The sequence below is a fragment of the Aquarana catesbeiana genome, linkage group LG03, assembly GCF_042186555.1.
Source record: "Aquarana catesbeiana isolate 2022-GZ linkage group LG03, ASM4218655v1, whole genome shotgun sequence".
NCBI lineage: Eukaryota > Metazoa > Chordata > Amphibia > Anura > Ranidae > Aquarana > Aquarana catesbeiana.
This window is the reverse complement of record NC_133326.1, coordinates 504,027,317-504,055,191: the sequence shown is the minus strand read 5'-3', so window position 1 is coordinate 504,055,191 and position 27,875 is coordinate 504,027,317. Positions and strand designations below refer to the sequence as shown.

The 27,875-nt window shown below is 43.2% G+C and overlaps 1 protein-coding gene across 1 annotated transcript; it reads left to right on the top strand.

Moving 5' to 3' along the window:
* The first annotated feature begins 234 nt into the window (after nucleotides 1-234).
* Nucleotides 235-19,089, top strand: LOC141134609 (melatonin receptor type 1A-like). The gene is made up of 2 exons (XM_073624073.1): nucleotides 235-505; nucleotides 18,246-19,089. The coding sequence occupies exons 1-2, from the start codon at nucleotides 322-324 to the stop codon at nucleotides 19,016-19,018; spliced, it is 957 nt and encodes a 318-aa protein (XP_073480174.1). The 5' UTR covers nucleotides 235-321; the 3' UTR covers nucleotides 19,019-19,089.
* Nucleotides 19,090-27,875: the final 8,786 nt, after the last annotated feature.

Below are 27,875 nucleotides of genomic sequence, written 5' to 3'. Positions count from 1 at the left end.
GTTTGTAGAATGTTCACATTGGCACAGTGTTGAGTACAGAGATGGGAATGACCTGTGATTTTGATGAAAGCTCACACACATACACACAACATATCTTTTTATTCATAAGGAGTGTGAACTGCTGAATAGAGCACAGACTAATCCCACCCATACTGTGATGCCTGATGGGGGGGGGGGGATGGGGGGATATTTTACACATTCCTGAATTGCATCGCTCGTGCTGTCAGTAAGATGACAGAGAAGCACCTGCTCCATCCACACTATGTAGAAGCCCTACGGATTAAATAGGTGTAAGGGAGAGCATGCACTGGGGTCAGGGGAATGGAACCAGGGGCCCCTACTCAGAACAACTTCCCAGGGGACGTGCAGAAAGAAGATGATGACTACCCTACTTGGATGATCAGTTCTCTCGCCACCATCCTGGTTGTAACCATCAGCGGTGACATATTTGGCAATCTTTTGGTCATCACATCAGTCTTTCGGAACAAGAAACTGCGCAAAGCGGGTAAAAAAAACATTTTACAAATATTTTTATTACTATAATTGCTAGGCTCTTGTGAAATAATTACAGTAAAACCTTGATTTGAGAGCGTTTTGCAAGACAAGCAAAATGTTTTAATAAATTTTGCCTTGATATACAAGGGATGTCTTGATATAAGAGTAGCGTCATGTCACAACTGAGTATAAAAAAGAAGAGAGGAGCCTCTAAGTGTAGCAATATGGTTACATTTAATGGAGGTACAACATTTAGCAACTTATTGCTACACTTAGAGGTGCCTTTCTTCTCTTTTATACCCTGTAAAAAAATTATTTGATATACAAGTGCTTTGGATTATAAGCATGTTTCTGGAAGGAATTATGCTCGCAATCCAAGGTTTTACTTTATTAGTTTACAGTTCAACAAAAATTCAAGCTTTGTTTACTCGGAGAACAAAGTATCTTTTTGTCTGTATATTATCTATGTAGAGTATCTATCTGTATTCAGTGTACAGTGTCCATGTCTTAATTACTAATTAATTATTATTATTAATTACACCATAATTTGACTGTATACTATACTTTAGATTTACCAACAATTATCTAGTGGAAGGGTTTGCCTGACTGCATATAAATCAAATGGGTAAATCTATGGGTAATTTTACATCCAAACACATCAGAGTTTAAATGTCAGAACTCACAAAAAAATCAGCATCATACATGAAAAACATATATAAGCTATATTAATTTATTTTATATGAAAATATATCTCATATATAAGGTAACAAAGAATATAATGGACTCTTATCATTTAAAAACAAATGGACATATGTGTATCACAGCAACAGCCCCCGACATTTACACTTTATAAATAGTGGGCCAGTACAATCTCCAATATGCCAAGGTCTATGCACTGTTGAGGCTAAATTCACTTTCTCAGAAACCACCAAAAAACAAAGCTGGCAGTAGATGAGCTTTACATGGAAAGTCCCACAGAATGGTGGTGACAAGTTTCAAGTTTTGTGGAATAAAGCACATCCAGCATAAAATACACCAGTCTGTTCACCAACCATTTATTTAGAGCCAGCATAGGATATAGCACAGCAGTTCTTAAGTCATGGCCCCTAGAAAATTCATGTCACATAGATCTGAAAAAGGTACTGCATGGAGGGGACCAAACGCATGGCTTTATAATCCATAAAGGCTCCCTGTGAACAGACTTCTGGGTTGAGGGAGGCTGAACATCATTCGATCTGGAAATGGGGCATCAGCTGCTGAACCAGCTGAAGTATCTGCAGGGGATAGCGCTGGAGTGGGGGCAGCAGGTGAGAATTGCAGCAAAAGCAGCTGTGAGGGTATTTATCTTTAGTACCAGAATATGGACTTTGATTTATTAAAATTTCTGAAAATTTAAGTGTACTTGTTACCCACATCAACCATAGTCCATGTTTACAGAGCAATATGGTATAACAAATCAGTTTGGTTGTTACAGGTAAGAATATTGAAACATTGTGATAAATACCTGTGAAATTTGAAGATTCGGTAGTCCTCACCAAGTCCTGTTGTTGAAATTTCCATGTCTATACAATAAGGCATACAACAGAAACACCTATTTGATATCAGTTTTGTTCATATGACACATCTGCATTGAATAAACATGAACATTGTTCAACTTTTCATCCTAAAGCAGAGTGACACAACGAGAACAAGGGATTTGTTTTGCCGTTGAGATCCAAGTAATCGATCACTCGATGGACACATAGAAGAAGTCCACTGCTGACAGTCCGTTACGTTCCACTGATGGTGCATTTAGACTTCAAAAGAGAGGATTTGCTAAAGTGCTTTGTTTGACTTTCAGATTATCTTCGCTTCCCAAGTTCAGGAAATAAAAATCACGATAATGCAGGTCATTCTCATACAATTCTAGTGTCTTCAGTCAGACAATGTTTGTGTACCATGGTTTACAGGTTATCAATATAAAATGCAAGCTTGCTCTAATCAAAGCAGACATAATATAATTATCATTGCAATTGAATAATATTTAAAATCTTGACATATTGGTGTTGATTTACTAACTTAGGTGGTGCAAAATCTGGTTCAGCTCTGTAAAGAAACCAATCCGCTTCCAGGTTTCTTTGTCAAAGCTTAATTGAACAAGCTGAAGTTAGAAGCTGATTGGCTACCATGTACAGCTACACCAGATTTTGCACTCTCCAGTTTTAGTAAATCAACCCCATTGTGTGGGGTATTTAAATGTACACCATGTGTCACTGGTTATTCACAAGGCCACAAACCTAGCTCAACATAGATAACAAGTTAATCGTAAAGCACCAAAATGCATGGTTCATTTATTAAAAAGTGGCTCATTCTGCCCATCTAAAAATGCTGTACTCCAAAAATAACAAAAGCATCTGTGGAGAGAAATTAAAAAATATACTTTACAACCGGCTTTCATTTGTAATGTCAATATTCTCCTGGCAAGATCCTGGGAATGCTGAGCATCCAAAATCTCACAAGAATCACTGTACTGGCGCATATTCTCATGAAATTTGGGATACTCAAAGTTTCTAATGTCTCAATGGAAAAATCGTGATGTCACCCTCTTCTTTGTAGAAGCCGATTGTAAGGTATATATCTGAACTTCTTTTGAGGTTTTTTTTGTGTGATTTTTTTATGGGTAGGTGGGCTATTTAATAAAGGAGGCTTGCATTTTGGTGCTTTAGACTGGGTTCACACTTGGGAATGCAGCGGCTCACAGCAGGAGTCTGGTGCGTCTCCAATCACCATTTCAGGTCCGATTTCAACCCAAATTTTGGACTGAATTCGGACCTGAAACAGACCAAAAGACGCACAGGACTCCTGTGCAGTTCGTACTGGAGCCGCTGCCGAGATGTGAGAGCCGGTCACAATCTCCTGTTATGCGAATTGGATGCAGGGAAATTCGCAATAGTGTGAACCCAGCCTTAAAGTCACCCTGTTGTCTAAATTGGGTTTATTGCGTGGCTAAATTCTTCTGGGACCCCATGGAAACCAAGGCCTCATGGTAAAAAAAATTAATACAAATCACAATTAAATATTTATGGGACAGAAACATGTTTAATACTTTTAATCATCCATATTACATTAAGTGGCTTTTAACATTTTTAGCACACAGTTCTAATAAATAAAATAGTAGGCTTCAAGATAGCAGCACCTAAAATATAGTATGATTTAATATTCCATTTTGGATACAGCAAGGGAGGGTTATAACCCCTGTAATTTATTATTCTTTTTTTCGCCATCTGTGTTTCATTGTGGAGATTTCCCTTCACTTCCTGTCCCATCCCAAAACAGGAAATTAGGGGAAATCCCTGCAAATTTGTGGAATTCCTTGGGGACCCCAGAAAGGTAGGGAAGGTAGAAAGACTCCTCAGGATTGTAACACAACCCATTGCCAATGATGAAATACCTGTGAAAATCATAAATACTGTCTACTTGAGAATCTGCAAGTACTACAAATTAATTCTGTAAACTTTGTACCAGAATAGCCTGGCTTTCTCCCAATAAAAACTAGGTCTGCACTAAAGCCAGTAAACACAACCTATCCTTGCTCCCTGTAATCTTTTCCTGCGACCCCATTATAGAAATGGGTTTTCTTGAAATACATAAAAAATTATTCCATATATTATAACTGCTATGCAGTGCTAGTTTCCTCCAGTGTGCAGAGTTTACACAAAACGACATACTCGGTATGGTTCACTGAGCCTGGCAACCAACACTCAGCATGCATTCTTAAAATGCTGTCCACCAAGGATAACAAAACATAGATTTCTGGGAATATAGCAGGTAACCATGGGACACTGAGTGATTTCTGTGTCTGAAAACAGAAGGCAATGTTAATATATCTGTCAGAAAAGATCTTCAAGTTGTGGAAAAATAGACTTTAACAACCAGTATGAATTCAAGTAGGGACAATTGAAGCATCTTTTGTCAGGGTCTCTAAATTAAGTCACTTGTAACAGATTTGTATTATTTATGCATCCTTTATAAGGTAGAAACAAAATAGAAAGAAACAAAAGTCACCTTTGTAATGCCATGGTAAGGATGCAGAACTGGAAGCTTTGAAATCTTCCTGCTGTAATCCCTGGGTGAGGTATGAGGTCAGTGAACATTGACCGAAAAGTAGTATTGCTGGGATAGATAAAGAGTAATAGAAGGGCTATTTTTTTTCCAAGAAAAGGTCCAAAAGGTCCTCTGGATTTTTTGTGCCAGTCATGTGACCAAAAACCTAGGCATCAAGTCATTTGATATTTGCTGGCCAGAAACAGAGTTCAGATTGGCTGATCCTCCCCTTTAACAGAGATCACATGGTCAACTGCCTGAGCTTTTAACTTTCACTGATTTTCAAAACAGACTACCTGTCTGTATCTCTCCTTAAATGTAAGAAAAACAGATTTTTCCCCATTGATTATTGTTCTTTTGGCATCTTCATATTTCTGAAGTACAGCACTTACCCCGAAGCATAGGTCAGGTTTCAGTGTTATTTCAACCAGAGTTCTGCAGAACCCTAGGGTTCCATCTCTATTGCAGAAGATGTGTATATATATATATATATATATATATATATATATATATATATATATATATATATATACCAGACAATAGTTTCACTTTTTCCCCTAAAATCATGCTTTTACTACTGCCAGCAAGCTGCCTGGAGCTCTGTCTGTACTGTCAGAGCCAATTATGAGCCAACTGACAACTATATGGGGGATTCTAAGAGCCACATGGCAGCAACTGAACGGAGGTGGGGAGATTGTCATGCTTGTGCCACACTTTAACAACTTCAGCCTCAGAAGAATTGACCCCTCAATGACCAGAGCACTTTTTACAATTTGGCACTGCGCTGCTTTAACTGGTAATTGCGCAGTCATGCAATGCTGTACCCAAACTAAATTTGCGTTCTTTTTTTCCCCACAAATACAGCTTTTGATGGTATTTGATTGCCTCTGCAATTTTTATTTTTTGCGATATAAACAGAAAAAGACCAAAACATTTTTTAAAAAATTATATTTTCTACTTTTTGTTATAAAAAAATCCAGTAAACTTAATTTTAGTCATACATAATGTATTCAGCCACGTGTCTTTAATTAAAAAAAAAATGTCAATAAGCATATAATTATTGGTTTGCGCAAAAGTTATAGCATCTACAAACTAGGGTTCATTTTCCGGAATTTACACAGCTTTTAGTTTATGTCTGTCCATCTCATTTCTTGAGGTGCTAAAATGGCAGGGCAGTACAAACCCCCCAAATGACCCCATTTTGGAAAGTAGACACCCCAAGGAAATTGCTGAGAGGCATGTTGAGCCCACTGAATATTTTATTTTTTTGTCACAAGTGATTGAAGAAGACAAAAAAATAAATACAAATTTACACAAAGTTGTCACTAAATGATATATTTCTCACACATGCCATGGTTATATGTGGAATTACACCCCAAAATACATTCTGCTGTTTCTTTTGAGTATGGGGATGCCACATGTGTAGGACTCCTCACTACCTATCACAGTTTTGAAGGCCATAAAATGCCAAGATAGCACAACACCCCCCCCCCCCCCCCAATGACCCCATTTTGGAAAGTAGATACCCCAAGCTATTTGCTAAGCAGCATGTTGAGTCCATGGAATATTTTATATTTTGCCACAAGTTGCGGGAAAAATACAAACTTTTTTTTTGTCACTAAATGATATATTGCTCAAACATGCCATGGGCATATGTTAAATTACACCCTAAAATACATTCTGCTGCTTCTCCTGAGTATGGGGATACCACATGTGTGAGACATTTGGGAGCCTAGCCGTGTACAGGACCCCGAAAACCAATCACCTCCTTCAGGCTTTCTAAGGGCGAAAAATGGTGATGTCACTTCCTCACTACCTATCACAGTTTCGGAAGCCATGAAATGTCAAGATAGCACAAATGACCCCATTTTGAAAAGAAGACACTTCAAGCTATTTGCTGAGAGGCATGTTGAGTATTTTGTAGATCTTGCTTTTTGTCACAAAGTTTTGAAAATTGATCAAAGAAAAAAAAATGTATTTTCTTTCTTCAGTTTCAAAAACAAATGAGAGCTGCAATATACCCACCATGCCTCTTAGCAAATACCTTGGGGTGTCTACTTTCCAAAGTGAATTAATTCGGGGGGGGGGAGGGGTTTCTTGACATTTCAGGGCCTCCATAACTGTGATAGGTGGTGAGAAGAAAAATCACAATTTTACGCCTTTAGAAAGCCTAAAAGGCGGTGCTTGGTTTTTGGGGTCCTGTATGTGGCTACACTCCCAAAAAGTCTCACACATATGGTATCTCCATACTCAGGAGAAGCAGCAGAATGTATTTTGGGGGGTAATTCCACATATAACCATGCCATGTTTGAACAATATATCATTTAGTGATAACTTGTTTTAAAAAAAAAAAAAAAATGTAATTTTCCCGATACTTGTGGCAAAATATAAAATATTCCATGGACTCAACATGCCTATCAGCAAATAGCTTGGGGTGTCTACTTTCCAAAATGGGGTCATTTGGGGGGAGTGTGCTATCTTGACATCTCATGGCCTCCGAAACTGTGATAGGAAGTGAGGAAGTAAAATCACCATTTTACGCTCGTAGAAAGCCTGAAGGCAGTGATTGGTTTTCGGGGTCCTGTACACAGCTAGGCTCCCAAAAAGTCTCACACATGTGGTATCCCCGTACTCAGAAGCATCAGAATTTTGGGGTGTAATTTCACATATGCCCATGGCATGTTTAAGCAATATATAATTAAGTGACAACTTTGTGCAAAAAAATAAAAACATTTTTGTAATTTTCCCGAAACTTGTGGCAAAATATAAAATATTCCATGGACTCAACATGCCTATCAGCAAATAGCTTGGGGTGTCTACTTTCCAAAAATGGGTCATTTCGGTGGTGGGGGGGGTTGAACTGTACTGGCATTTTATGTACAACATTATAAGCCTATGTCACACATCACCCACTCTTCTAACCACTTGAAGACAAAGCCCTTTCTGACACTTTTTGTTTACATGAAAAATTTTTTTTTTTGCTAGAAAATTACTTTGAACCCCCAAACATTATATTTTTTTTAACACAAAGGCCCTACAGATTAAAATGATGGGTGTTGCAATTTTTTTTCACACAGTATTTGCACAGCAATTTTTCAAACGCAATTTTTTGGGAAAAAAAAAAAACACTTTTTTTAATTTTAATGCACTAAAACACACTATTTTGCCAAAATGTTTGATGGAATAAAAAAGATGATCATATGCCGAGTACATGGATACCAAACACGACATGCTTCAAAATTGCGCACAAACGTGCAGCGGCGACAAACTACATACATTTTTAAAAGCCTTTAAAAGCTTTTACAGGGTACCACTTTAGATTTACAGAGGAGGTCTACTGCTAAAATTACTGCCCTTGATCTGACATTCGTGGTGATACCTCACATGTATGGTGCAATTGCTGTTTACATATGACACCAGACCGACGCTTGCGTACGTCTTTGCGCGTGAGCAGGGGGGGAGGGGACAGGGGTGCTTTTTTTTTTAATTTTGCTTTTTTATTTTATTTTTAAACTGTTCCTTTCTTTTTTTTATCATTTTTATTATCTCAGGAAATGTAAATATCCCCTATGATAGCAATAGGTAGTGACAGGTACTCTTTTTTTAAAAAAATTATCTATTAGACCCTAGATTACTCCTCTGCCCTCAAAGAATCTGACCACACCAAGATCGGTGTAATAAAATGCTTTCCCAATTTCCCAATGGTGCTGTTTATATCCGGCGAAACCTAAGTCATAAAATGCTTGTAGCTTCTGGTTTCTTAGGCCATAGAGCTGATTGGAGCCATTCTGGTCTCCAATCAGCTCTATGGTAAGCTGGCGGAACCACTGACCCTATTGGGACAGGAGAGCCTGAGAAAACAATGGAAGACAGTAGGGGGGTGGGGGTTCCCTCCCACTGCTTGTAAAAGCAGTCTAGAGGCTAATTAGCCACTAGGATTGCTTTTACATCAAAGCCGACCGGTGTCTGAAAAGAATGATACCAAGATGATACCTAAACCTGCAGGCATAATTCTGGTATAATCACTGAAATTCCAGCAACATACTAGTACGTTGCTGGTCCTTGTTGGGCATATATTGTAATGTTCTTTTTTTCATGCAGCCTGTGGGCTGGACGAAAAAAATAGATTGATTGGTGGGTATGCTCACCATTAGAATACCACCCTTCATCCACCCACTTCTAATTATTGGCATACATGCACCGTTTTTTTTTTAACTGTGGTTGTGAAATCACCTCCTACAGCGCTGGAGTCGCTGATTCACGTATCGTGAGAGCAAACGCTGTTGCTGTCAAGATATATAAATCAGTGCTGCAGCTGAATGGCGTACCTGAAAAGCAAACAATGGTAACGATAAAACATTAACTCAATAAAACAAGTTGATTTTTTAACGCAATCTGTGCCTAAAAAATATATGCCGAAGCAGGGGGGGCAATCCACCCCTAATGTTAGGAGCAAATCGCTCCTCTACCCCTGCCCCCATGCTTCGGCATATATGCTCTTTTTTTTAACTGTGGTGGTAAAATCACCTCCTACAACACTGGAGTCATAGCTTTACGTATTGTGTGAGCAAACGCTGTTGCTGTCAGAATAAATAAACCCGTACTGCAGCTGAATGGCGTACCTGCTAAGCAAATGGTTAACAATAAAACAAAGTAACATTACAGTATAACAGAAAGACATACCATACCCGCAAAACAAATACAATAAAACATAGTAAAAATAACACATTACAGTTCTAAAATACAGTAACAATAGAGAGAGAACAATAGATATAGAATAGAGAGCAAACAATAGAACGGACAAAAGAGAGCGAACATTAGAGAGAAAATAATAATACATTTTTGGCTTTTTTTTTGCACTTTTATATAAAGTGTAAACATGCCACATTAGGATCTCTCAAAATGTGATGGCCATCTCATCTTTTGAGACCCTGTGTAAGTGTGCCCTAGGACTGTGCAATGCTGTACCCTACGCCAGGCCCGGATTGGCCATAGGGCAAACCGGGCAAATGCCCGGTGGGCCGGGGCCGCTGGGCTGCATGTCCTTGCTTGCAGGGCCAAGGCAGGCTGCTCTTTAAGCTAGCGCCAGTCCCCCAACCTTTCCGCGGCTGCCCGGCTGCAAGTTCAGCTCAGGCTCAGCCATCGGCAACAGGGGGACAGAAACATGAGGGGGGGAGGAGCTAGAGGAGACACCTCTCCATGGCCGCCAGTATAGTTCAGCCATTGGTGCCGGGGGGCGTGACCACGAAGGGGAGAGGAGCCTGCTGCAGCCAGATCTGAGAGAACGTAGGTAAGTGTGGCGCCCTGTAACCTGAATCGGAGGAGCGGTGGGGGTGGTTGCATATAGAAGAATTATTCTCTCCATCTTCCTCCCGCAATCTCTGAATGCCTGCTTCTGCTCCTCTCCCTCTTGCAGGCTTTCAGGTACTGCGGGAGGAAGATGGATAGAATAATTCTTCTATATGCAGCCACCCCCACCGCTCCTCCTGTCCTGCTTATCTCTGCTGCCCCCACAGTGTTCTCTACCCCCCACAGTGCTCTCCACCTCCCCCATGCTCTCTGCTGCCCCTCTGTGTCCTCTGCCTCTCTCCATGTGCTCTCCACCTCCCACCCTGTGATATCTACCTCCCCCATGCTCTCCACTGCCCCCTGTGCCCTCCACTTTTCCCCCAGTGCTATCCAGCCCCCCCCGTACTCTACTCCTCCTTCCTGTGCTCTCCACCTCACCCCATGCTCAACGCTGCCCCCCTGTGCCCTCAAGCCTCTCCCCCTGTGCTCTTCACCTCCCCCAATGCTCTCCCACCTCCCCCAATGCTCTCCATCCCCCCCATTGCTCTCCAGCCCCCCCAGTGCTCTCCACCTCCCCCCCATGCTCTCAGCTGCCCCCTGTGCTCTCCACCTCCGCCATGCTCTCCGCTGCCCCCCCTGTGCCTTCCACTTCTCCCCCAGTGCTCTCCAGCCCCCCCTGTGCTCTGTGCTCTCCACCTCCACCCAGTGTTCTCTGGCCCCCCGTGCTATCCAGCCCCTGTGCTCTCCTCCTCCCTTCTGTGCTCTTAACATCCCCCATGCCCTATGCTGCCCCCCTGTGCCCTCCGCCTCTCCCCCTGTGCTTTTCACCTCCCCCCATGCTCTACGCTGCCCCCTGTACCCCCTGCCTCTCCCCCTGTGCTCTTCACCTCCCCCCAATGCTCTCTAGCACCCACCCAGTGCTCTCCAGCTCCCCTGTTCTCTCCACCTCACTCCTGTGCTCTCCACCTCCCCCGTGCTCTCCGCTGCCCCCCTGTGCCCTCCACTTCTCCCCCAGTGCTCTCCAGCCCCCCCTGTGCTCTCCACCTCCACCCAGTGTTCTCTGGCCCCCCGTGCTATCCAGCCCCTGTGCTCTCTTCCTCCCTTCTGTGCTCTTAACATCCCCCATGCCCTATGCTTCCCCCCTGTGCCCTCCGCCTCTCCCCCTGTGCTTTTCACCTCCCCCCATGCTCTACGCTGCCCCCTGTACCCCCTGCCTCTCCCCCTGTGCTCTCCACCTCCCCCTGTGCTCTTCACCTCCCCCCAATGCTCTCCAGCCCCCGTAGTGCTCTCTAGCACCCACCCAGTGCTCTCCAGCCCCCCTGTTCTCTCCACCTCCCTCCTGTGCTCTCCACCTCCCCCGTGCTCTCCGCTGCCCCCTTGTTCCCTCCACTTCTCCTCCAGTGCTCTCCAGTCCACCCAGTGCTCTCTAGCCCCCCCGTGGTATCTAGCCCCCCTGTGCTCTCCTCCTCCCTTCTGTGTTCTCCACATCCCCCATGCTCTATGCTGCCCCCTTGTGCCCTCCGCCTCTCCCCCTGTGCTTTTCACCTCCTCCCATGCTCTACGCTGCCCCCCTGTGCCCTCTGTCTCTCCCCCTGTGCTCTCCACCACCCCCATGCTCTACGTTGCCCCCTGTGCCCTCTGCCTCTCCCCCAGTGCTCTCTAGCCCCCCAGTGCTCTCCAGTCCCCCCTGTGCTCTCCACCTCCCCCATGCTCTATGGTGCCCCCCTGTTTTCTCTGCCTCTCCCCCAGTGCTCTCTAGCCCCCCCAGTGCTCTCCAGCCCCCCCAGTGCTCTCCAGCTCCCTCCTGTGCTCTCCAGCTCCCTCCTGTGCTCTACGCTGCCCCCCTGTGCCCTCTGCCTCTCCTCCAGTGCTCTCTAGCCCCCCAGTGCTCTCCAGTCCCCCCTGTGTTCTCCAGTCCCCCCTGTGCTCTCCACCTCCCCCATGCTCTATGGTGCCCCCCTGTTTTCTCTGCCTCTCCCCCAGTGCTCTCTAGCCCCCCCAGTGCTCTCTAGCCCCCCCAGTGCTCTCCAGCCCCCCTCTTCTCTCCACCTCCCTCCTGTGCTCTCCACCTCCCCCCATGCTCTACGCTGCCCCCCTGTGCCCTCTGCCTCTCCCCCAGTGCTCTCTAGCCCCCCAGTGCTCTCTAGCCCCCCCAGTGCTCTCCAGTCTCCCCTGTGCTCTCCACCTCCCCCATGCTCTATGGTGCCTCCCTGTGCCCTCTGCCTCTCCCCCAGTGCTCTCCAGCCCCCCCGTGATCTCCACCTCCCCCATGCTCTACGCTGCCCCCTGTGCCCTACGCCTCTACCCCAGTGCTCTCCAGCCCCCCCATTGATCTCCGCCTACCCCCTGTGCTCTTCACCTCCTCCCATGTTCTCAAAGTTCTTCCCTGTGCTCTCTGCCCCCCTGCTCTTTCCCTGTCCCCCTCGCCCCCCACACCTTTGCCGGGTTTCCCCCTCCCCTCTCCCGGGGGATATGTCAGGATGGAGAGTGGGGAAGGGGCCGGTTACAATGTCATGGGCTGCTCATTCCAAAATGCCCGGGCCTATTTTTTGTCCCAATCCGGGCCTGCCCTACACTAATACTCCACTAGTGTGTGGTAGCGATTGAAACAGTCACCGATGCAGAGACCAGGTTGGTCAGGACAGGAGAGACAATAAAAGCGGGTGTCACGCTTAAATTTGCTTTTTCTGCAGACACAACATCTTCTTTGGCGTGTTCTGTGGGCAGGGGTACCAGGGAGAACATATGGAAAATACCTCCCATGCAGCAGGCTCACTGCATTCGCAATGGGAAGGTGGGGCATAGCACCGTCTGGAAACAGAAGGGCTGTGATGATCTCTTCCTGGAATTTGGGGAAAGATCCAGTTCATCCTGAAGCTTTGTATAGCACATATGCATTTAGCAGAGCCAATTGGAATAAATATATAGACACTTTTTTGTACCAGCGTCTGGCCTTACCGGCAATTAAGTACGGCGCCAACAACTGGTCATTGAGGTCCACCCCTCCCATGTTAAGGTTGTATTCGTGGACATAGAGGGGTTTCTCCACAACACCAAAACACTAAAATACAATTCCTGCCTCCATGCTGCCAAACAAGCCTACACTGTTTCTCTTATTAATACCTTGTCATCCAGTCCCCATCGGCTCTTCTCAGCTTTAACTTTCTGCTTCATCCCCCACCCCCTCTGCCCACTAGTTCACTCACTGCCCAAGAGATTGCCAATCACTTCAAAGACAAGATTGATGCAATTCGTCAGTACACCTCCACTGTGCATACATCTTCCCCACCCAACATACCTTGCCTAACAGCACATTCAACACTTTCCTCTTTTGAATTGGCTACTACTGAAGAAGTTACAAAATTTTTCTCAGATGCCCACCTAACCAATTGTCCCTTGGATCCTGTTCCCTCACAACTACTATGGTCACCCTCTTCTATCCTATGCTCCCTCACTCCCATCTTCAATCTCTCCCTCTCTAGTGGCACCTTCCCCTGCCCTCTAAAACATGCGCAGATCACTCCCATACTTAAAAAGCCCTCACTGGACCCCACCAACCTGAACAACTTAAGACCCATCTCCTTGCTCCCATTCACCTCAAAACTTCTAGAACGCTTAGTCTACAACTGTCTTAGCTCTTACCTCAGTGAAAATAACCTTCTTGACCCCTTACAGTCTGGCTTTTGCTCGCAGCACTCCACAGAAACTGCCTTACTAAAACTCCCTAATGATTTATTAACTGCTAAAAGAACAGCCACTACTCCATACTCCTACTACTTGACCTCTCTGCGGCCTTTGAAACTGTTGACCACCGCACCTTCTCAATAAACTCCATTCCCTTGGCCTCCAAGATTCTGCTCTATCCTGGTATCTATCACAGCGCTCCTTCAGTGTAACCTACAACTCTGTCTCCTCCTCTCCATTGTCCCTTTCTGTGGGGATCCCCCGAGGCTCCGTTCTTGGACCCCTTCTCTTCTCTATCTACAACTCCTCCCTTGGTCACTTGATAACTACCCACGGCTTCCAATACCACTTATACACCGATGACACCCAAATCTATCTGTCTACTCCTCACCTCACTCCTTCAGTCTCCTCTCACATTACTAACTTTGCATTACAAACTTACTAACTGACATATCGCATTGGATGTCGCACCACTTCGTTAAACTAAATCTCTCTAAAACTGAGCTAATAATATTCCCCCTCCCTGACTTTTCCATCGAAATCAACAATGCAACCATCGGTGCCTCCCCTCACGCCAGGGTACTAGGTGTAATCCTAGTCTCTGACTTGTCATTTCAGCCTCAAGTCCAATCGTTGTCAAAAGTTTGTTAAATTCACCTCCATAACATCTTTAAAATTCGTCCCTTTTTAACAAATGAAACCACCAAGCTCCTCATTCATTCCCTTGTTATCTCTTGCCTTGACTATTGCAACTCCCTTCTCATTGGCCTGCCTCTCCATAGGCTATCCCCTCTTCAGTCTATCATAAATGCTGCTGCCAGACTTATCCACCTTCCCACCTGCTCAATGTCTGCCAACCCTCTCCTCCAATCCTTACACTGGCTCCCAATCACCCAGCAAATTCAATTCAGAATACTAACCACAATATACAAAGCCATTCACAACTCTGCCTCGAGCTACATCACCAACCTTGTCTCCAAATATCACCCAAACCGTCCTCTCCGCTCATCTCAAGACTCCCTACTATCAAGCTCTCTCGTCTCCTCCTCCTATGCTTGTCTCTAGGATTTCTCCAGAGCCTCTCCCATCCTCTGGAACTCGCTACCTCAACCTGTCCGGCTATCCCCTGCTCTTGCTACCTTCAGGCAAACCCTGAAAACTCATCCCTTCAGGGAAGCTTATCACGTCTCCAACTAATCTTTTACCACTTCCATTAGCTCATTCCCCACAGCTACAACCTTTTGTACCACCTGCCCCACCCTATTAGATTGTAAGCTCTTCTGGGCAGGGCCCTTTTAATCCTCTTGTATTTTATTGTATTATAACTGTATTGTTTCCCTTTAATATTGTAAAGCGCTGCATAAACTGTTGGCGCTATATAAATCCTGTATAATAATAATAATAACACCAGTCGCCTTAGGACAGTCATATGTGCGTGTAGGGAGGACAGAACGAAAACATTCAGTGTATCCCTCCACTTCACTGCTAACAAATTATTACATTTCAAGCAGGCTCTCTTCCTCATTTAAGTCGGGACTCTACAAGCCGTTGGGGGAAGCCCCAGCAATTAGATAGCATTGTGCCCCATGCGCCAATTCCACAATCGAAAAGGTGACTAAAAAGTGACACGCTTGTGTAATAATTGTCCACGTACAAGTGGTACCCCTTTCCGAATAAGGGTGACACCAAGTCCCCCACAATCTTACCGGTCCTCCCTATGTAGTCTGGGCAATTCTCGGGCTCCACGTGACTATCTCTTCCCTTGTAAACCATAAAACTATATGTATAGCCTGTTGCCCTGTCACAGAGCTTATACATCTTGACCCCATATCTGGCACTCTTGCTGGGAAGATACTGTTTAATAGACAAGCGGCCAGAAAACCTAATCAGGGACTCATCAACACAGAAAACTAAGGCTGCAAACTGTTGGTTAAAGTGGTTTATGAGGGGCCGAATCTTGTGGAGCCGATCAAATCCAGGGTCATCCCGAGGACAACAGAGTTCATTGTCATTTGAATGCATGAACTGCAAGATCTGCTCGTATCTACTATGCCCATGAGGAGGGATAGGCCCAGGAAGGTCTTGAATTCGGAAACTGTCATAGGTTTCCAATCTCTGGCAAGGATCAACTGGGTACAGTACAAACAGCCTGTCAGATTTTTGAAAGGAGATTACTGCCAGTGGCTATAGATGCTAGCAGTAGTCATTGTGTACAGCCACCTGAGAAGGCTCCCCCACTGCTAGCAGCATAAAATAGTGCTGTGGGAGGCAATGCCCTATCACCACCTATGGCTTGCCTAAGTGAACACAGGAGGTCACAGCAGATCACTTGCTTGGCATGGATACTATTCAGAGAATGCTTTGCATTTTCTCAATAAAAATCATCCAAGCTGGACCAATGTAACAATGCAAAAATAACCATAACTCGAACTCGGCTTTAAATTTGCATTGGTGTCCAGGGAAAAACTTTAAAGTTTATCCCTGAATAGCAATGCAAAGTTAGTTTTGTCATGAGCACCAATGGAAAGTTGGAGTGTTGCAATGAGCATTCATGAAAAGATGGTGTTACCACTGAGCATCGATGCAAATTCAATGCTTTTATGACTCTGAATTTGATATTTAGGACATGGACAAAACCACTGGTCCCAATTTAACAGCCAAGCATCCACATGGCTGTCAAATTGGGACCAGCAACTGTGGCCATGCAGCCACTGCATCTCAATAGACATGAATGGGACTGCATGAAAGCTGGCCCTTCGCTTGGGTGTACACCTAGATACCATTATTCAATTGGCTTTGGGTGCAGGCACCGGCATAGCAAATCAGGGAAAGAGGAAGTGAAACCTTGCGGCTTCACAGCCAGTTTCCTACTGCCCATGTGCGAGCAGCACTGCGCCTTGTGAATGGTCCCATAGTCTACTGGGACCTGTGACGTGTCCCAGAAGACTGTGGGGGAAGGAAGGCCCAACCTCCGGTTCAGATTGCTGCAGTGATCTAAGCCAAAGTGGGAGCGGGTACCTGTCAATACCAGGTACCTGCTCCCCCCTCTTCCCAAAAAGTGCCAAATGTGGCAGTGGAGGGGGGATGGTGCAAAAAAGCGGAGCTTCCCCTTTTGGGAGGAGCTCCACTTTAATCTGCCAGTTAAAATAAAGATTTACAAGATCATTATTTAAAATGAGCAAAACCTGTGTACTGTGTTCCAAAAAAAAATCTAAATCCTCTTTTATGTATTTTACTGACTACTGAGGAGAGATCTACAAAAAGTAAGGACCAATTATAAATAATATGTCACTGTTCTCACTAGTAATAGCTGTTTACCAGCAGAAACATGCACAAATCCATAGCTACGCTCAAAACTGACTACTCCTGCACATGTACAACCCGGGTGCCGCAATCACAGTTCGTCTCCACTCCTCACTGAAAATAGAAAAAAAATCAGCTGCACTCCAATTAGCTCTTCTTGCAGTATTTTTAATAATTAGTGCATTGACTGCATACAGTAATGTATCCAACCCAAAACCAGCCTTGCTTGATGTGTTTTACCATTCCTGGCTTGCTCACAAGGATAGAGGACTTGTTAACAGGACAGAAGTGGTGAAACGTGTCAAAGAAGGTTGGTTTGGGTTAGATACATTACTGTATGCAGTCATCACACTGATTATTAAAAATACTGCAATTTGGAGTAATTGGAGTGCGGCTGATTTTTTTCCTATTTTCAATGAAGAGTAAAAGCTGTTTACCAGTGGTATCTAGGCTCTGCACATCAAAGTGTATGTCTGGGTAAAAGATAAAACATCAAGTACAGCTCCTAAATATTTGCTCATTTACAATATATAATGCTGCAAGTACAAAAAAATACCTGTTGATCCTGCCAGAAATTCAGTTAGTTTATAACTTCCTGCTTGGGCTTGACAACGCAGAAGGGATCATTTACTGAAGGTATATAGGTTGTTCACTTTGCTGGGGAATATTTTCTCAGTTTAGTGAAAATGGTGAAAATTCAGTTTGCGAAGAATACCCAATCACATGCAGAAAAAACAAAAAAACAAAACAGCATTTTTGTTTGTACATGTTTGGATGATGGAAGTCTATCTATTAAAGTCTATTTAGAAAGCTAAGGAGAAATTCAAAAATGCAAAGTGAACAGCAATGGTTTTGCAAAGAGCAGCTCTGCTCCTCTCCTCCTTTTCTTGGGTCCTCTGGCAGCACTCCTGGCTCCTCCCCCCTGCTGAATGGCCACCATAACAAGTCAATTGATGGATCACGATCAGGCTCAGGTAAGTATAACCCCTTGGAGCCGGCGCCTCCCAGCCCTTGAAGGAGTTTAGGATGACGGGAGGCGGGGCGGGGTTTATGATCATATGACCACCATGATTGGCTGTCACGGCAGTCATATGATCCGAAAGCTCTCAATCACAAGAAGCGATTGGGAGCTTTCTATTAGCAGGCGGTAACTGTGCCAGGATTGCGCAGGGCATAGCTGTATGTGCACTAATGCATGCAAATATGTGTCCACTTGGCGCCAAGAGGCTGCATATTTGCATGCCATCGGTACCAAGAGGTTAAAGGGGGGGGGGCTGCACTCAGGTTTTGTACCTTAATGCAGAGAATGCAGCCTTTAGAACCACTTTAATTCCATTAGGTAGTTTTGTCCAATATACCAATTTTAACTTGTTGATCTTCTTCCATTGCAGGAAATGCTTTTGTGGTCAGCCTTGCCGTGGCAGACCTGCTGGTTGCATGTTACCCCTATCCACTGGTTCTTCTTGCAATCTTCAACCGAGGCTGGAGAATGGGCCACATTCACTGTCAACTGAGCGGCTTCTTTATGGGACTCAGCGTAATAAGCTCGGTCTTCAACATCACTGGAATTGCTGTCAACCGTTACTGCTACATCTGCCATCACAGCTGCTATTCTCGCCTCTTCTCAAACACCAGCACTGTAATCTATGTAGGACTGGTATGGACACTGGCCCTAGTAGCCATCTTGCCAAATCTCTTTGTGGGATCACTGCGCTATGACCCACGTGTATTTTCCTGCACGTTTTCACAGTCTGTTAGTTCTTTTTACACCCTTGCCGTTGTGATCTTCCATTTCTTTTTACCAATCAGCGTGGTCAGCTTTTGCTACTTTCGGATATGGATGACAGTCCTTAATATCCGACACAGGGTCAAGCCATCAAGGAACATTCAGGTGCAGACATGGCCATATAGTATACACAGTTTTGTTACCATGTTCATAGTGTTTGTGTTGTTTGCAGTGTGCTGGGGACCTTTGAACATCATTGGACTCTTGGTGGCCTTGAACCCACACCTAGGAGACTCAATCCCACATTGGTTCTTTGTGGCCAGCTACTTTATGGCATATTTTAACAGTTGTCTCAATGCTGTGGTCTATGGGGCACTGAATAAGAACTTCCGTCGAGAATACAAGAGAATCATGCTGAACATTTTCCAAATGGCTTAAAGCTTGGTCCTGTGTTTTAGTTTTATGAATACACTTATGTGTGTCCAAACAGAAATAAATGTTTAAATACATCTCAAAGATATCTGTACTTTTAGGAAGGATAGACATTTAACCTCTAAGAATGTAAATAATTTACATAGCAAGAAAAAAAAAAAAAAAAAAAAAAGCAGGTTTTTAGGTGTACCATGAGTTTGTACCAAAAGTGGGCGGTAGTAAACCCAAAATGAAAAATGCAATATATTGCAGCTTGCCAATCATTGTGTTTACTGCATTAGTCTTTTTATTTATTTTTTTCCCTCTGTTTTCACCTGGTGATCTGGTCTGTAACACACCTCCTGTAACAGAGTGCCTATGGATGAACGAGCATAGGGGGCACCTTTGGACAGCAGCATTGTAAAGCCTCGTACACACGATGCAATTGTTGGCCAACCGAGCGTCTGATTTTTGTCAAAAGAGCATTATTATTATTATTATTATTATCATTATTATTACATTATTAAGAACGGAGTATCTTTTCTCATTAGGATTTTTCAGTAGATTTCTCAATGTTGTTTTAAGAGACAAATAATTAAAGATATTTGACTCTTAATGGGAAAGGACGGGGGTGGGGTAGAATATTTGCATTTTAGCCTTATTATAAAACTCCTGCACATTCCTGTTTCCTTGCATATACTTTGCAAGAGGCAGGCCATTTAAAAGCTCCTTGGTTGCTCTTTGTATGCCCTTCCTGACCACTTTAGCTCCAGAAGGTTTACCCACCCCCCACCCCCCCCACCCCCCCTTCCCTGACCAGGCAATTTTTTTTTTGCGATACTGCACTGCGTTGCTTTAACTGACAATTGTGTGGTCGTGCAACGCTGTGCCCAAATAAAATTGATGTTCTTTTTTCCCCACAAATAGAGCTTTCTTTTGGTGGTATTTCATCACCTCTGCGTTATTTTTTGCGCTATAAACAAAAAAAGACTGTCAATTTTGAAAAAAAAACAGTATTTTTTACTTTCTGCTATAAAACATTAAACAATTAAAAAATAAAATTTCTTCATCAATTTAGGCCACCGATTGGCTCCCGTGCGCCCCAGAGCCAAAGAAAGGAATCACGTATAGGTACGTGATTTTGTGCTTAAGGGCCACCCTGCCACAGTATATGTACGTGGGGCGGTCCTTAACCACTTACGAACTGCCCGATGTCGTTATACGTCGGTACTTTGAAGAGGAGTATCATTGTTATGGCAGCAGCTAGCTACCATAACCCCGGTATCCTCTTCTTCAGCGGGCGGTCCGCTTTCAGATACAAGTGGTCCCTGCAGCAGATTTGCCTTGAGATCACTTTTATCGGCGGTGGGAGAGGGGGCCCCCTCTCCCGCCATGCTCCGGGGCCCTCTGCCTCTTACCGGAGCTGTCGGTAGCGGCGGAGGCGATCGGGTCCTCTGTCCTGTTAGGGATGGAGATGAGTGAGGGGAAGATGGCCCCCACCCACCTCCATTGCAGGGCGAAAGCGATGTCAAAACGTCACTTCCGCCCATAGCTCTTAAAGAGACATTTATTTTTATTTTTTCAAATGACATTTGATTTAATTTTTTTTTTTATTGCATTTTAGTGTAAATATGAGCCCTGAGATCTTTTTGACTCCAGATCTGATATTTAAGAGGTCTTGTCATGCTTTTTTCTATTACTAGGGATGTTTACATTCCTTGCAATAGGAATAAAAATTACAAATTTTTTAAAAAAAAGAACAGTGTAAAAATAAAAAATAAACGGTAAAATAAATAAGAAAAAAAAAATACATTTAAACGCGCCTGCCGAGCTCGCGTGCAGAAGCAAACGCATACATGAACAGCGCCGCATATGAAAACGGTGTTCAAACCATACATGTGAGGTATACGTCGCCTATGGAGATTTTTAAAGGGTAAAAGTTTGTCGCCATTCCATGAGCGGGCACAATTTTGAAGCGTGACAATTTACTCAATTTACTCGGTGTAACATTATCTTTCACAATATAAAAAAAACATTGGGCTACCTTTACTGTCTTATTTTTTAATTCAAAAAAGTGTATTTTTTCCAAAAAAAGTGCGCTTGTAAGACCGCTGCGCAAATATGGTGTGACAGAAAGTATTGCAACGACCGCCATTTTATTCTCTAGGGTGTTAGAAAAAATATATATATATAATGTTTGACGGTTCAAAGTAATTTTCTAGCAAAAAAAATTTCTTTAACCACTTCAGCCCCAGAAGATTTGCTGCTCAATGGCCAGGCCATTGTTTGCGATACTGCACTGCGTCGCTTTAACTGACAATTGTGTGGTTGTGCGACACTGTACCTAAACAAAATTGATATCCTTTTTTTCTCAGAACTAGAGCTTTCTTTTGGTGGTATTTGATCACCTCTGCGGTTTTTATTTTTTGCGCTATAAACAAAAGAAGAGAGACAATTTTGAAAAAAAAACACAAAATCTTTTACTTTTTGCTATAATAAACATCCCACAAATGTTTTCCTCAGTTTAGGCCGATATATATTCTTCTACATATTATTGCTAAAAAAAAAAAAAAAAATTTGCAATAAGCGTATATTGATTGGTTTGCGCAAAAGTTATTTGGTCTACAAAATAGGGAATAGATTTATGGCATTTTTATTTTTTTTTTTTTACTAGTAATGGGGGCGAACTGCGATTTTTATCGGGACTGCAATATTGCGGCGGAAAAATTGGACACTTTTGGCACATTTTTGGGACCATTAACAATTATACAGCAATCAGTGCTTTAAAAATGCACTGATTACTGTATAAATGTCACTGGCAAGAAGTGGTTAACACTAGGTGGGCGATCAGGGGGTTAACTGTGTTCCCTCATGAGTGTTCTAACTGTGGAGGGATGGGACTGTCTAGGAGGAGAGAGAGATCGTGTTCATACTTAGTATAAATACACGATCTCTCTCTACTCCCCTGAAAGAACCGGGATTTGTGTGTTTACACACATAGATCATGGTTCTTGCTCTGTCACGAGCGATCTCAGGTGCCCGACGGTCATCGCGCCTTCCCGGGCACTCACATTGTCCCCGGACACACGCAGCCGGTGCGCGCCCCTAATGGCTAAAAGGTGAAGTGACGTAAGGTAACGTCGATTTGCCCAGCTGAGCCAACCTGCCGCAGTAAAACTGCAGCGGCTGGTCCAGAAATGGTTAACTTGTAAACACCAAATCTCAGAAAGAGGCTCGGTCCTTAAGTGGTTAAGCGGTTAAATACACAACCTCTATGACCAGCCCTTCACAATCACTTCACACACCTGATATTCATTCTTTCACCGAGTGGTGGCCGATGATGCATTTAACTGCCCCTTGCCAGACTCCATCTTCATGAGTAAGCTCGGGTGGGCGGAGTGAAACACATGGGAGGCGTGGCCTGGCGGGAGTCTAGGCTGAGGCTGCCATTCGCTATCACATAGCAGGCTTTGACTTGCTGTGTGGCTCCCCGGACAACTATCACTCTCTACCATTGTTTTTAGAAATAGCATTAAATAATAGAATAAATATTAAACTTGCTTCCTTAATGTGAAACTTGGGCTTTTTTTTCTACAGAAGCTCACTTCTGGGTTGAGCTTGAGATAAGTACTCACAAATGTCATCTTCAACTGAAATTAGAACACAGCGCAGGGGGCTCACCAGGGCACAGCACAGGGGGGTTGCCAGGGCAGGGCACATGTGATGGCTGTATCCATTTCCTTTTTTAGCCAGCAAGTCTGTGGTTTTTCAAAAGCACATCTCTCCAGCATAATGTATCAGTTTACATGGATGAGACAAACCACTTAACACTGGCGGTGTGATTAAGCTTGGATCAGCTTTTATTTATTCATGCAAAACCTTTATCCCAAAAGAAACATCTGTTTGTTATAACTGATTATATAGTGTGAGCTGCAGTTTGGCTTCAGTGTATTTAAATCTCCTAATACATTTAATACTCCTCTCCCCCCAGATTGACAATGCTGCTGTCTGCTGTGCCTCCTGTTCTCATTCATCCAGAGTGACACTAATACAGGAGATGTGTTACTGGCCAAGTCACCAGGTAAAAACAGAGGGAAGAAAGCCAAAAGAAAAGAAAATTAATGCAGCCACCACATCTAATGATTGGTAAGCTGCAATATAATATATTGTTGGTTTTGGGTTTAAAAAGAAAAGTGGCAACTCACATGTAGGAATGAAAAGGAGCGCATATCACAAATACAGTACATCATCCATGGTTGATAACTCTGGACACAAGGATGGAAGGTTTGATAGGCTGCGTTCCACAGCCGGCCTGCTTCCTGCTCGTCAATGTACCTCGACCAATCTGGCCAGCAGTAGTGCTGTACAAACCGTGAACCATACCTACTATCCCAGTGCCGTGGATGATATACATACAGTTGTGCTCAAAAGTTTACAGACCCTGGCATAATTTATGATTTCTTGGACATTTTTCAGAGAATATGAATGATAACACAAAAACTTTTCTTTCACTCATAGTTAGTGTTTGGCTGAAGCCATTTATTACCAGTTAACTGTGTTAACACTTTTTAAATCATAATCACAACAGAAACTACCCAAATGACCCTGATCAAACATTTACATACCCTGGTGTTTTGGCCTGATAACATGCACACAAGTTGACACAAAGGGGTTTGAATGTTTGCTTGTAATTAGTGTGTGTGTATAAAAGGTCAATGAGTTTCTGGACTCCTGACTTAGCCTAGGTTAACACTGGAGTGATTTGTCATGCGAGATCAAATCGCATGACAAGTCGCAACCTATTGGAGGAAATGGCACTGTTCCAGTCAGTGGGACACTGATTTTGCGGCGCTGCACCGATTTGCAAAAGTAGTTCCTGCACTACTTTTGCCGATTTGAGGTGCGACTTCAATAGACATCTGTGCATGAAGCCACACAGATGTCTATCAAGTAGCACCTGAATTCGCGCTGAACTTGCTACTTTGAAATCGCACTACTTCAAGTGAATGTGCATCAATGTGAACCAGGGCAGAACCTTGCTTCTTTCAACCAGTGCTGCACTGACGTTTCTGGATTCTGAGTCATGGGGAAAGCAAAAGAATTGTTAAACGATCCTCGGGAAAAAGTGGTTGAACTGTATAAAACAGGAAAGGGATATAAAAAGATATCCAATGAATTGAGAATGCCAATCAGCAGTGTTCAAACTCTAATCAAGAAGTGGAAAATTAGGGGTTCTGTTGAAACCAAACCACGGTCAGGTAGACCAACTAAAATTTCAGCCACAACTGCCAGGAAAATTGTTCGGGATGCAAAGAAAAACCCACAAATAATTTCAGGTGAAATACAGGACCTCTGAAAACATGTGGTGTGGCTGTTTCAGGATGCACAATAAGGAGGCACTTGAAGAAAGATGGGCTGCATGGTCGAGTCGCCAGAAGAAAGCCATTACTATGCAAATGCCACAAAGTATCCCACTTACAATACGCCAAACAGCACAGAGACAAGCCTCAAACCTTCTGGCACAAAGTCATTTGGAGTGATGAGACCAAAATTGAGCTTTTTGGCCACAACAATAACACTACATTTGGAGAGGAGTTAACAAGGCCTATAATGAAAGGTACACCAATCCTACTGTGAAACACGGAGGTGGATTGCTGATGTTTTGAGGATGTGTGATCTACAAAGGCACAGGAAATTTAGTCCAAATTGATGGCAAGATGAATGCAGTATGTTATCAAAAAATACTGGAGGAACATTTGCATTCATCAGCCAGGAAGCTGCGCATTGCACATTCCTATATGGCAATGATCCAAAACACAAAGCCAAGTCGACCTGTCATTGGCTACAGCAGAATAAAGTGAAGGTTCTGGAGTGGCCATCTCAGTCTCCTGACCTCAATATCATTGAGCCACTCTGGGGAGATCTCAAACGTGCAGTTCATGCAAGACAGCCCAAGAATTTACAGGAACTGGAGGCTTTTTGCCAAAAGGAATGGGCAGCTTTACCATCTGAGAAGATAAAGAGCCTCATCCACAAATACCATGTAAACCATGTATGTAAACTTTTGATCAGGGTCATTTGGGTAGTTTCTGTTGCCATTATGACTTAAAAAGAGTAAACACAGTAGACTGATAATAAATGGCTTCAGCCAAACACTAACCATGAGTGAAAGAAAAGTTTTTGTGTTATTATTCATATTCTCTGAAAAATGGCCAAGAAATCACATTCTGCCAGAGTATGTAAACTTATGAGCACAACTGTATTTGTGATATGAGCTCCTTTTCACTGCTACATGTGAGTTGCCAATTTGCTTCTATCCATTAACCACTTGAGCTCCAGAAGGTTTTAATCCCCTACATGACCAAGGCATATTTTACTATTCAGCACTGTGCTTTTTTAACTGGCAGTTGTGCGGTCATTCAACATTGTACCCAAATTAAATTTATATAATTTTTTTTCAAACAAATAGAGCTTTATTTTAATGGCTCCCAGAGCGGGAGCCAGCGAGGTGGGAGCGGGGGCAGAGCTGATTTGTGCTCTGTGCGTCTTAGGGCATACAGTGCCAGCTCAGAAGCAAGCCTGCACGAGTCCCCCATAGCAAGCACATAGCAAGTGGCTTGCTGTGGTGGGCACTTGACAAGGGGCAGGAGTGCCGGTTGGGGACCAGAGAAGAGGCACATCAGGGCTGCTCTGTGCAAAACCATTGCACAGAGCAGGTAAGTATGACAAGTTTGTTATTTGTGTTTACAATCACTTTACCCACTTGAGCTCTGGAAGGTTTGACCACCTTCATGACGACTGCACGGTCATGCAACTCTGTACGCAATGTAATTTCTTGAGACCCCAAAGTGCGAGAACAGTACAAATACGCCACAAAATGACCCTTTTCTAGTGAGTTGTAATTTTTTGTCACTATTTTTTGGGAAAAAGAAGAAATTAAATACATTTTTTTTTTTTTGCACTTTTTTTTTTTTTTTACTTACTGTCACCAGTGCAGTACAGCATCATCATATGACTGGGGTGGCAGTGAACAGGTGTACTACAAAATCAAATAAATTCCTTGTGCTAGCAATCTAACAATAAATAAGGACTGCTGCATTCATTACACAATCTCTAGGTACTAGATGTAAAAAAGTGCCAATTATATCATACGATAATACCATGCTCTAAGAAGGTACTTCTAGTGTGAGCTCAGTGCATACAATCCACATAAAAAATAAAAACTGTAGTAGTACCCTTAAATACTGTAACATTTGAAAGTGCCAAAAGACACTCAAACCTTGAAAACATATTTGATGTTATATAATAATTTCGCCTCAACATAAAATTAAAATAAACATAAAAATTTACACTAACTGGCCACTTTATTAGGTACACCTGTTTAATTTGTTAGTAAAACAAATTGCTAATCAGCTAATCACATGGCAGCAATTCAATGCATTTAGGCATCTAGACATGATGAAGACGACTTGCTGAAGTTCAAACTGAGCATCAGAATGGGGAAGAAGGGGGATTTAAGTGACTTTCAACGTGGCTTGGTTGTTGGTGCCAGACAGGCTGGTCTGAGTATTTAAAAAACTGCTGATCTACTGGGATTTTCCTGTACAACCATCTCTGGAGTTTACAGAAAATGGTCAGAAAAAGAGAAAATATCCAGTGAACAGCAATTATGTGCACAAAAATGCCTTGTCAGAGGAGAATGGGCAGACTGGTTTGAGATGATAGAAAGGCAACAGTAACTCAAATAACCACTCGTTACAACCAAGGTATGCAGAATACCATCTCTGAAACGCACAACACATCGGACCTTGAACCAGATGGGCTACATCAGCAGAAGAGCACACCGGGTGCCACTCCTTTAAGCTAAGAACAGAAAACTGAGGCTACAAAATTGCACAGGCTCACCAAATTTGGACAATGGAAGATTGGAAAAACATTGTCTGATCTGACGAGTCTCAATTTCAGCTGCGACATTCAGATGGTAGGGTCAGAATTTGATGGAAACATGAAAGCATGGATCCATCCTGCCTTCTATCAGTGGTTCAGGCTGGTGGTGTAATATTGTGGGGGATTATTTGCTTGGCACATTTTGGCCCCTTAGTACCAAATGAGCCTACCTCAAAGTGTTAATATATTGTGTGGCCACCATAATTTTCCAGCACTGTTTTAACCCTCTTGGGCATGGCGTTCACCAGAGCTTCACAGGTTGCCGCTGGAGTCCTCTTACGCTCCTTAATGTCAACATCACCGAGCTGAAGTCTAAAAAGTCTCAGCCTTGCATGCTTATTCTGAGCAAAAGAGTTACCCACCTAGTGAAGCCAGAATCAGAATGACAAGCTTACAACCCTGCACCTATAAAAGTCAGCAATTATTTGCTTCTAGCCTCACAGGTTCCCTTTGACAAACAATCTCCTATTCATTTAAACAATGGGTATGGAAATTAACAATGTGCTTGAAAGTAAAAGATACTTGAAAGAGAATGAACAGGACATCTTCATCTACTGTCCATAAAGAATTTTGTCATGTGTAATTATGCCTTGTCAGATAATGAAAATGAAACATACAAAATCCTGGGTCGTCTTTAAACAGTGATGTGGCTTCTTTGAGAGCGTCAACAAGGATAAAAGCATTCAAGCCAAAGCTGAAATTTGTGCAATTCAATCAAGAGGACATCTTCACCTATTGCAAATAAGTAATTATGGCACATATAATTATCCCAGGTCAGATATTGCTAATAAATCATACAACATCCAGGGTTGTCAAACAGCAACATGGCTTCTTTAAGAGCAGAAACAAGGATAAAAGTATTCAAGGCAGAGCTGAAATTTCTGCAATTCAGTCAAGAGGTTTTTTCCTTGAGTGTAGTGTGTGCATAAATTTTGAG